General features: G+C 32.1%; 1 protein-coding gene across 1 annotated transcript; it reads left to right on the top strand.

The window, feature by feature from the left end:
- Positions 1-3,515: 3,515 nt before the first annotated feature.
- Positions 3,516-7,017, top strand: LOC131640741 (early nodulin-70-like). Its single transcript, XM_058911132.1, has 9 exons — positions 3,516-4,018; positions 4,096-4,303; positions 4,404-4,578; positions 4,661-4,732; positions 4,832-5,086; positions 5,187-5,313; positions 5,397-5,960; positions 6,099-6,175; positions 6,286-7,017. The coding sequence occupies exons 1-9, from the start codon at positions 3,634-3,636 to the stop codon at positions 6,424-6,426; spliced, it is 2,004 nt and encodes a 667-aa protein (XP_058767115.1). The 5' UTR covers positions 3,516-3,633; the 3' UTR covers positions 6,427-7,017.
- Positions 7,018-12,067: the final 5,050 nt, after the last annotated feature.

Here is a 12,067-nt window from a genome sequence, read left to right as displayed (position 1 = left end):
TTAGTTTAGTATGGAACTATGCAAAAGTTTCATAAATGATGATGTTACATTTAGTATGCACTGGGAGCAGCATTGCCGCTCGCTTTTAGTAACATGTTGATAATGTGTCGATATTAGCACTACAACGAAAAAATGCCTTTTATTTCGGTTGAAAAAAATGTCTAACCTCGTTTTCTCAGACGAGGCAATGAAGCGCGTCACGAAAAGCCTTGGGGTCTTACCTTAGTTTTAAAATAACCGACGAGTAATGTGTAAAAGTCATGGGCTTGATCCCTAGGGGGGTCCTTTTTGGAATTCTGAAAATGTCGAAAACACCTTTCCTTTCAATTTTGACTTTCCACTGATGGATATAAAACTTTTTCACCTTAATTTTCACATAAAACTGAAAGATAAAACACGATTGAGTTTGTTAAATCTAATGTGGATTTCTTATTTCACTAAACCCTAATTGAACATATAACTTCTGAAAGTTAGTTAAAATAATTATATGAACAATTTGTTGGACTTGAGACTTCACATATAAGAATTGAGGTCAAGATTACTAATCTGTTTGAATAAGAGATTACTTGATCTCTGATAAGTTCCATGATAATGTGAAATATGTAGGAACTTATTAACTTATAAAACCTCTAATTAATCAATGAAACAACATTTGATTAATCAATGAAAAGTGATAAAAACACTTGTTTAGACAATTTAAATGCACATTGACTAAAAACAAGTATAAGGGATAAGAAATCACCAAAGCAACACAAATACCTTGCCAAATCACTTTTGTGATAAGCAAGGCTCTCTAAGCCAAGAACATAGACGCGCTTCACGAGAAAAGGTAGCAAAGAAGACTTCATGGCCAAGCAACTTCAAGTTTAAGCAACTAACCTGCTAAGCCAAGAATAAAAGCACACTTAGAGAGCAAAGGTGGTTCATGACTTTAGGGCTAAGTTACTTACAGTTAAAGGAAAAGTTTGTGCTATATGTGAGGATGGGCAGAGGGATTAGAGATCTAAGGTAAGAAGAAAGTTATAAGTGAGTTGACATCGCTTAGCAAGAAAGAAAATACACGCGCTAAACGCGGATGCGAGGTGTACTTAGCGAGCATACCAGCCCAAGTCTTATAAATAAGGGTGCTATTTAGTTTAGAAAAACATATCGGTGGATTTGAGGTATCTCTCATAGAGAGTTAGGTTAACACCACAAATCTCAATAAGAGAGAATAAAAGATAAAGATTAAGGGCGGAAGCGCTGCTCGAATAATTGTCACTGATGTTGTTCAACTTCTTTCTTCTAGGACTTAATCATAAAGCTATGATAAGTAGCGGTAGTTAATTTTTCGCTTTTGCTGGGATTATATGTAGTTGTCCTAGTACTCATGTTTTGATCCAGACAGTGGCATTTATATAATTCTTCTTAAGCTTTAGTATTGATGGATTCTTCGTTCTTAATGTTTGTTTAGGATTAGCTGACTAAAACATATTTTTATAGTATGATTTGATATTCAATAGGTGCTGATAATTATTAAATCCAAGTCTTACATGATTTTGATATGTTAAAGTCTAGACATAGATTTAGGTTCAATATCCCTATTAACTACTAAAACTTAATGTTAATGTATTTGTTAATAGGCTGAGAGACCGTCTATTATGTAATACGACTGATCTCACGTCATTGACTTGGCATGACCTGCGACGTGAGCTTCAAGCTGTAATATTAATAACTGGTTAGAATGGCATATTACATGTCAAAGATGCTACATGAGAATATGCCAATGAAATCTAACCCCAACAAGATTACTCAAATATATATATATATATATATATATATATATATATATATATATATATATATATATATATATATATATATATATATATATATATATATATATATATATATATATATATATATATATATATATATATATATATATATATAAACACCTCAAGTTCAATTTTATTTTATGTTATTTTATATTTCATTATTCATAAACACTTAACCATCTAATGAACCATTCTTGAAGTAATAGAAACTATTGAACGATCTTTAAATCAAACTAATCCTTGTGAAAATGATAAAACTGCATTTGCTATATGTACTTGCAACACTATTCAAAACACCAGGGAAAGAGAAAAATTAAAAAAGAATTGAGAGGGATCAAAGTGAGGATTGTATCCAATTATTCCTAAGTATTCATACAAATATGAGTTACATCACTTATAGTCATACTACTAATTAACTAACTTCTAGCTAATAATCACATACAAAGTTTAGTAGTAATTACACACAAAACTAGTGGTGACCACATACAATCAGTAGTAATTAAGGTTGTCAAAATCAAGTTTTTATCTTGACTCATTTTGCCTAAGTAAAAATGAAACGTAAAATTATGGAGTTTACCTCATATTAAAATAATATTAAATTTATATACACGGCCTATATATACTTATATAATATTGTAAATGCATTAATAATTTAAAATTTTAACTTAATTGTAAAGTAAAAATGTACTATATCACCATAATAAGGTGTAATATTCACAAACTTGTATCAAACTACACAGTTTACTCACCAAATCATAAAAAGTAATATCCAAAAGATTATCCAAAAAAATCAATAGTTTCACAAGTTTCTCTAGTTCAAAAATACAAGTGTTTCATCGTCATTTTCAACTTAATCAAAAGTTCAATCCTACTACAACATCATCTTTATTAAGATATTCATATTCGACTTGATTAAATTCATCTTCAAATTATAAAGAGTCTTCAATATTATAACCAAGATATGCATGAGAATAAAATTAAAAATTCCGAGAGAAGTTTTCATAGGCCAAAATATAAAATGTGATTTTTAAGACAGAAAAAGATAAAATCAGGCAAAGAGTAAAATCCAACGATTTTACACGATTTCACTGATTTCAGAGCAATTTAAATCACTTATAATCGTTCTAGAATACAATTTTATTTTAAAAAGTTTATACTTGCGATTTAACACTAAATGTTCACCTATAAACATGAAATCTATAGAGTTTAGGTTTTAAATTAGAATTTTAACAACCTTCGTAGTAATCACTTATTGTATCACATACAATCAGTTTAATTGTAACTGCTTAACCAACCTATCCTAAGATTGATTAACTAAAAACAGTTGATTGTGCTACACACTTTCTATTGCTATGTATACCTAGTTTTTGTATCTCTTCGTAATTCAATGTATCACTAGTAAAATGTTTCATAATAACAAAATGTTTCCATAATAACGCTTATCTTTATTATATATAGTCAAAAAACAATACAAACAATTTTGGTTGGGTAACTAAGAATTTACCCTTTATATCATAATGATTTTATCTATCCAATAGAAATTCTTAGACGAGTGCCAACGGTGAGATTATTTTGCCTCTAACAATTTAAAAAGATTACAAATATTATAAATGTGACAAGGAAAAGGGATATTGACATGATTTAATTTGAAGAATATATGACCTTAAATGAAGAGTTTAAGTTCATATAACACCAACTTGTGGATTAAACAAATTAAGACTGTTAAACTTACCTTGTCCAACATCTTCAATGATCATTAAACCCTTGTATTATTTATTATAAGTATACTTATAATGTCCTAAACAACCATTGAAGAATGAGTCCATCAACACCATCTCTTCCACCTCTGGAAGTGTTGATGGACCTTGAGAATGAGAACAATGGTAGAGAAACCAGAAAACTATGGGTGTTGAATCCTCCAGAGCCACCATGCATGCTGCATTGGGTCGCGGACAATATCAAGGACAGCGTATTACATTGTCCGAATCTGAACAGATTCTTTTCTCTCAAACATCAACCTTTGGATAAAACAGTGTTACCTTTGTTGCATGGTTTGTTTCCCATTCTTAAGTCATTAAAAAGCTATGATGTTGATAAGTTCAAGTGTGACGTATTGGCGGGTTTAATCCTCGCAATCTTCGCTATTCCTCAGGCTATGGGAAATGCGAGTTTGGCGAAGATGAGTCCTGAATATGGCCTATGTAAGTTGCACATTGATTTTGAAATCTCTAAGTTTTCTTAAGATGAAAAACTAAGCATTATTTGTATATTTATTCAGATACAAGTGTTGTTCCGCCTATTATTTATGCTTTGTTGGCGAGTTCGAGGGAGATAGTAATAGGACCTGTAACTGTGGATTCATTGCTACTTTCTTCAATGATTCAAACATTGAAAGATCCTGTAAATGATCCCATTGCTTATACTCATCTTGTTTTGACTGCAACTTTTTTTACTGGTGTCTTCCAAGTTGCTTTCGGATTCCTCAGGTACGCGCTATCTTCTATCAAACAACTTAATTTAGCGTATATGAAATAAGCATTTATCATATAAGTGTTTATGAAAATGTCGATTTATTTTTCTATACAGATTTGGATTTCTGGTAGATTATCTTTCTCATGCCACGATAATCGGGTTCTTGGCAGCAGTTGCCATAGGCATTGTATTACAACAATTGAAAGCGCTATTCGGAATCACCAACTTTACAAACAAAGCCGATTTAATCTCTGTGATTAAATCTCTTTGGACATCTTACATAAACCAAGTACGAAAAACAAGAACATTCACCATTGAATTTGATCTCAAATGCATTTCATTGACATTTTTCTTCATTGACTTTTTTTCAGTCAGAATGGCATCCTTACAATTTTATCATTGGATTCTCATTTTTGTCCTTCATCATATTTACTAGATTACTGGTGAGTAAATTCTCTAGAAAATTAATTATTTGATTCTCGTTTTTCTAGTCGAATTTCATCTATACTAAAGTTAAACTGTTATTGAATATTTCTAACTAGGGGAAAAGGAAAAAGAAATTCTTGTGGCTATCACACATGGCTCCTCTTCTTTCATTCATTATATCAACTGTTATAGCATATAGAGTAAATGTTCATCAACTCAAATTTGAAGACTATAAAATCGAAGTTTTAGGACCGATCAAAGGAGGTAGTTTGAATCCAAGTTCACTCAATCAATTACAGCTTGATGGTAATGGTAAATATTTAGGTGCTTTGATGAAAATAGCATTTACAGTTGCGATTATTTCAACCACGGTAAGGTGGATCGTTATTCAAATAAGCTGTTTATGCAAAAGGATTCTTGATTTCTAATTATAATGGCTTTTTTTTCTTCTGATGTTGAACTATATAATAGGAATCTATAGCTGTTGCAAGAATATATGCATCACTAAGAGGTTACAATATTGATCCAAATAGAGAAGTTCTATCCTTAGGGATAATGAACATTTTCGGATCCTTCACTTCTTGCTATGTTGCATCAGGTCAATTCTTATTGTTATTTTCTATAATCAATTTTCGGAAAAAGTGATTGATGTTGATTACTTAAGACTAGTTTATATTGCAGGTTCTATTGCTCGCACGGCTGTAAACTATAACGCTGGTTCGCAAACAACGGTGTCAAGCATAGTGATGGCGCTCACGGTGTTGACGTCGCTTAAATTTTTGACAAAACTGTTATATTTCACTCCAAAAGCAATGCTAGCAGCAATAATTCTTTCAGCTGTACCAGGACTTATTGATTATAAAAAAGCATATGAAATTTGGAAAGTTGATAAATTAGATTTTCTTGCATGTGCTGGAGCATTCTTTGGTGTGTTGTTTTCATCTGTCGAAATAGGCCTTGCAATTGGGGTCATGATATCATTTGCGAAGATAATTTTGATATCGATTCAACCTGGTGTAACGGTTATTGGAAGGTTTCCGGGAACTGATGCATTTGGCGACGTAGAACAATATCCGATGGTGATTAACATGCCCGGAGTTATGGTTGTTAGTATAAAATCTGCATGGCTTTGTTTTGCAAATGCAAGTCCTATAAGGGAAAGGATTGAGAGATGGGTGACTGAAGAAAAAGGTGAAAATGGTAAAGGAGAAAGTACCATCAAATTTGTCATTATTGATGCATCAAGTGAGTGTTCTTGGGCTAAAACTAACAAACTAATTAATTAAAAATTTCATAAATGATAATGAGTGTGTCTCTAAATATGTGTATATGGCCTAAATTTTTTATATATTATGTTGAAGGCTTGTCTTTATAATTTGATAGGTCTTGTGAGTATTGACACAGCAGGAATAGCTTCGCTGGTGGAGCTGAATAATAATCTTATGTTACATGGAGTCACGGTGAGATTCCACCACGCTTCTTTTCATTCTGCTCCGTTGCTGGTGAATTTTTTTTCTTATATAATTAGCCTAGAAGATTGGTATTAACTCTTGCTATCATTTTGTTTCAGTTATCCATTGCTAACCCGAGATGGCAAGTGATTCACAAATTAAGATTGGCTAACTTTGTAACTGAAATTGGAGGAAGGGTTTTTCTGTCTGTGGGAGAAGCTATTGATGCAATACTTAGTGCAAAAATGGCTTCCGTATAACGAACTTACTGCCCAAAACCCGTGTTTGAATCTTGAAAATACTAAAGCTCTTTCTCCTGGATACGAAAGGTTAACAAACAAACAAAAAAGTTTATGTAATTACTATCTCAAACAACACTAAAGATTAAGAGAGTCGTCTTAAATATAACGAGACATAAAATGTACTTCCTTTAGGTTAAATAATCATCCATTATCCGATTTAATTTTTGATACATTTTTTCTTTATTGTACAATCTACTTCCTTTGTTCACTATTATAAACACACAAAAAAGTGACTGGAGATAATTTGTCATAAAGGGAGAAGATTGAGAAAAAAGAGAAATTTTCAGAGAATCTGATGAGCTGAAACTTTTTTCATGACACTGATATATCTCAAGGTTCTTTTTGCAGCAAGGAAATGTTGTCTAATCCTACTGAAAAGCTTATGTTTTACCTTCTTTGACATAAGTATTTTAGAGACCATGCCAATTTTCTAAACATGGTAGCATGCCAGGGCCGGCCCAAGGACCAAGCTACCAAAGCTAGGGCTTTAGACCTCAAAAGTTTGGGCTTAAAAAAGGCCTCAAATCTTTTTCATTTAGTTAAAAATATATATAATGACACTTAAGTCACATATATTATTGTTGATGAGTTGATAAAAGATAGACCTCTTTTTCTTTTGGTATTGAGTTCAACTCTGAGTAGCATGCACTTTATCCCCATAACTCGCACCTAGCTCTTTACTTCTCATGTTTTGTACCAGCTGATGTGATTCCAGAATTGTACTTTTAACATTTCAAATTTTGACAAAATTTCATTAGCATACTTTGCTTGATACAATATCATTCCTATTGAGGTGTCTAGGAATTCCATGCCATGGAAATAAGCTAACTTTCCAAGGTCATTCATTTTAAATTCAAGCTTCATCTTAGCCTTGAATCAATCAATTTGTTTCACACAACTCCCTATTATTAATAAACGTACCCCTTCTTAGACTTTAATATAGACTCCATGCTCAACATTTCACTTTCTAAACCATTTCTCCATAAAGAACTTGTCTACTCTTTTGTTTCAGGCCCATATACTTGTTATCGGTCATACAAGGCCTTGTGTAGTTCGTACACTCTTTTTTTTTTTTTTTTTCTCTTTTACTTAAAAACTAAAGGAAAATTTTTATTCCACTTCATGGTCCTAAGAAATACCTTTTGCAATTTCAATTTTGCCTCTCCAAAACCGGAATTATATTTCTGGTACACAATTTTTTAAGTTGCATTTATGTAAAATCAGAAATATACTTCCAGTATAAATCGAAAATATATTTCTGATTTCTATGTATTTAAATGTGAAAGTTTGGTTTTTTCCAAGGCAAACTCATTATGTGCATTATTAAATTGATTGTAATGCTAATGATGCGGTGAAAATTGATTAGTTAGTAGAAATTAAGATAATTTATGTGTTGACATAATAGTCAATGTTTTTTAGATGTAATTCAATATTTATGTGATTGATTAGTCAATGATCTCGGTTGTGTGGTTGAAATATGACACGAATTTGATGGGGTGCATGGGTCAGCATGGAAACAGCCAAACTTTTTCACAGAAACCGGAAGTTTATTTTCGGTTTTGTACCAGAAGTGTATTTTCGGAATAATTTTTAACATAAAATGGGGGTGAAACTCAAAAACGAATGAATTATGTGTGGGGGCGTGCGAACCCGAAATATATTTCCAATTTCCAGAGACATTTTTGAAATTTCGCGTGGTGCGCTGAAAAAATATGGATTAGAGGCAATCCACTATTGTAGGCCAATAGAATCACTATTCTAATAGTCCCATGCATTTCTACAGGTGAGAAAATTTCATCATAAAAATCTCTTGTTTTTGCAAGAAACCCTTTACAACCGACCTTTTATTGTTCTTAACTAGCTTTCCCTCAAGATTCACCTTGAGTTTGAATTCCCATCTCACATCAATAGTCTTCTTACCAACAGGTAACTTGGTTATTTTTCAAGACTTATTATTCTCTATATATGTTACACTACTACGGAAAACACATACAATAATGGTTGTGAAACACATATAATAACGATAGTGCATCCATTGTTAGGTAGAGTGTGATTGTATGTATACTAGTTACCATAACGGGCGTGTGACAGTTGTTATATATTAGATAATGTGCTACTTATAACTATGGTTGATAGAAACAATCGTTGTAAAATAATGGAAAAGCTTTGGGTTCGAAAGCCAGCAACGCCATTAGTAGGTTTTATTATTCTGGATAACATTCTTCTTATAATAATGGATGGATTAACAACCGTTGTACTTTGTTTTTTTTATTAAAAAAATACATTTTATAGAATTCCCAATTTTGCGACCTGGATATTTTTAAATTGTATCTACCTGAAACAACAAGACACTCAAAATTACATTAGGAACCAAAATTGAAAATAGACTAAAAATTATATTACATCAATGACACAATTCCATTATGAACGAGTCCTTGTATATTACATAAAAACCATAATTGAGATAAAACAACCTAAAATCTACACATTATTACATCAAATTATAATATCTTGTTGTCTTGGGGTCTTGTCTCTTGGTGTCTTCATTTTAATCACCTATTATTTTCAAATAATAATAGTTGTTAGAAATTAAATAACATCATTGGAAATCATAACAAAAAATATAGTATAAATGAAGAATGTAAAACACTTGTTAATTTTCCCATATTCTTTCTCGATGATTGTTACGAATAGCATGCACGTCATCTCTATCAACTTCTTCATATGAATTAGACACTTGTGTTGCGTAAGAAGGAGTAGCAGTAATATCAAAGTTTTCATCATCACTATGAGTAATGTGTTTTTCTTTAAGAACAATTGACCACTTCCCCAATAAGCTCGCTGGGTCTTTCACATAAAAAACTTGTTTTGCTTGAGTAGCCATGATGAATGGTTCGGTCTTATAAATTGCCTTGTCAAAGTCAACCTGTGTGAATCCCAACTCATCAGTCTGTACACCATTGTTATTGAGGACCCACTTGCATTTTAATAAAGGCACTTTGAAAGTAACATAATCAATCTCAAAAATATCCTCAATAATACCGTAGAACACGATGGTTGTCAAAATAGGATTCTTATCTTTCAGAATAGAGAAATACATCGATTTGACCTCAACCATAAACCCACTATTTTGCATTGTGCCACGATCATCTTTTGCTTTTGTATAAAAGGAATAATTCGAAATGTCGTATGTTGTCCAAGTTATCACAGTAAATTTTGGCATGTACAACAACCATTTAAGTGTCTCGGATGCACCACCATCATTAGAAATCCTCTCTTTAAACCAGCTTATGAATTTCTTGTTATGATGTGTCAACAACCACTTGTCATGCATTCGGGGATATTTTTTTCTTTATAATTGTTTAGTTTAATTGCAATTTTGGTCCCCCTATTATCATTTTCTTTTAGTTTTGATCCCCCTATTTTAAAATCCTAAATTTTAGTCCCTTTTATTTTAGTTTTTTGAGGATTTTAGTCCCCTTGCAAATCCGAAGTCAATTTTTAATGAAATGAATCTCACATTGATGACATGTTCAACATAAATCTTAAATAAAATTAGTTTTTTTAAACATTTCACTGCTGAACTGGCACCGACACATCATTGATATGAGCGTCATTTCATTTAAAATCATCTTCGAATTTGTAGGGGGACCAAAATCCTAAAAAAACTAAAACACAGGGACTAAAATTGCGAATTTTAAAATAGGGGACCAAAACTCAAAAAAAAAAATAACAGAGGGACCAAAATTACAATTAAGCCTAATTGTTTTGTGTTCTTCTATGTATGGTTCAACTACATTAAGATTATTCAATATACATAAATGTGCTTCAAGAACTACATCTTGACTCATTGTTTAACATTTTAACCTTGAGTACATGTACCATCAAATATGTTAGCATGACGAGACTTTGGAATTCCAACACCTTCTGTTTCTGACAAATAGTTTGAACAAAACTCAACAGCTTCTTCTGTGAAATACCTTTCAACGACCAAAGCTTCCGGTCGGTGATGATTCTTCATATATCCTTAAAATATCTTCTTGTATCTCTCTATATGATACATCCACCTTAAATAAATTGGACCATAAAACCTGATTTCTATGACAAGATGATAGTGAACCATAATATCGAAAAAATGATGGAGGAAAATACATCTCCAATTGACACAATATTATTGCAGCCTCTTCTTCTAACTCATATAATTTTTTGAAATTAAGAACTTTATTACATATAGCATTGAAGAATAAGCACAATCTGGTTATAGTTACTCTTACATTTTTTGGAAGGATGCCACGGATAACCATTGGTAGACATTTTTGCATTAAGACATGACAATCATGAGATTTTAAGATAATTAACTTGAGATCTATCATTGATAAAAATTTCTTGACGCTCGAAGAGTAATCTTGGGGAACTTTGATACCTTTCAAACACTCGTAAAAACTTTTATTTTCCTTTTTAGATAGAGTGTGACATTTTGGAGGAAAATATGATCTTTTTTCTCTATCTTCTAGAGCCAATTGTTGTCTAATACCCATCACCACCATATCTAAATGGGAACTCCTACTATCTTTAGTTTTTCCAGAAATGTTTAGAAGTGATCCTATCAAACTATCACACACATTTTTCTCATGCATCACATCAAGGCAATGTCTTAAATCAAACTAGACCATTATGGAAGCTCAAAGAATATTGATCTCTCTTTCCAAATTTTTCTCTCAATGGGACCGTCTTCATTATTTCCAAAGATAACATTAAGGTGTTCTTGTCATTGATAAACTTCATCGCCAGTTAAAGTTTTAGGAGCACATATGTACTCTTGCCTTCCGTAAAAGCCTTCCGTGATTTAGGATGATTGGGTTTGAGAAATTTCTGATGCCCAATGTAAATAGTCATTTTTCAAAACTCAAGTTGGTGAAAACATGTATCAGATTCACATATAGGACACACTTTATATCCTTTGACACTGTATCTAGCCAAATTTCCATATAGAGGAAGGTCGTTGATTGTGCAAAATAACATTACACGCATCTTAAACTTTTCATCGGAATATGCATCATCAATGTCAACACCTTTATTCCACAAAAGTTATAAATCATCAAGTAATGGACTTAGATAAACATATATGTCGTTTTCAGGTTGTCTTGGTCCAGAAATCATCATACTTAACATCATACACTTACGCTTCATGCTCAAACAAGGAGATAGGTTGTAAATCGTGAGAAGAACATGCCACAAAGAATGGTTAGTACTCATATTACCAAAGGGGTTCCTTCCATAAGTGGAAAACCCAAGCCTAAAGTTTCTTGGCTCAAGGCCAAAATCTGTAAACAATGAATCAATTTTATTCCATTGGAAAGAATCAGCTACATGGTGAATGTTTCCATCACATTTTCTTCCGTCTGCATGCCATCTTATATTTGTATCAATTGCATTAGAAAAAAATCTCTTAAACCTTGAAATTATTGGCAAGCACCATAACACTTTAGTAGGAGGGCGCTTCTTACTGATATTGTCATTGTCATTACTATTGTTGTTCTTCAACTTGTAGCGTGAATCACCACATTCTGGACATTGATCCAAGTTTTCATACTATTTC

The sequence above is a fragment of the Vicia villosa genome, unplaced genomic scaffold (genome assembly GCF_029867415.1).
Source record: "Vicia villosa cultivar HV-30 ecotype Madison, WI unplaced genomic scaffold, Vvil1.0 ctg.003290F_1_1, whole genome shotgun sequence".
In the NCBI taxonomy this organism is placed as follows: Eukaryota; Viridiplantae; Streptophyta; class Magnoliopsida; order Fabales; family Fabaceae; genus Vicia; species Vicia villosa.
The sequence above is the reverse complement of the archived record's forward strand: the minus strand, read 5'-3'. Positions and strand labels throughout refer to the sequence as shown.

What these genes read in the sequence shown, in the direction of transcription:
- LOC131640741 (XM_058911132.1), top strand. Translation starts at nt 3,634, where the DNA reads ATGAGTCCATCAACACCATCTCTTCCACCTCTGGAAGTGTTGATGGAC. An exon ending in GAGTCCTGAATATGGCCTAT is followed by an intron (nt 4,019 to 4,095) that starts GTAAGTTGCACA and finishes ATATTTATTCAG; the next exon opens with ATACAAGTGTTGTTCCGCCT. An exon ending in TTGCGATTATTTCAACCACG is followed by an intron (nt 5,087 to 5,186) that starts GTAAGGTGGATC and finishes ACTATATAATAG; the next exon opens with GAATCTATAGCTGTTGCAAG.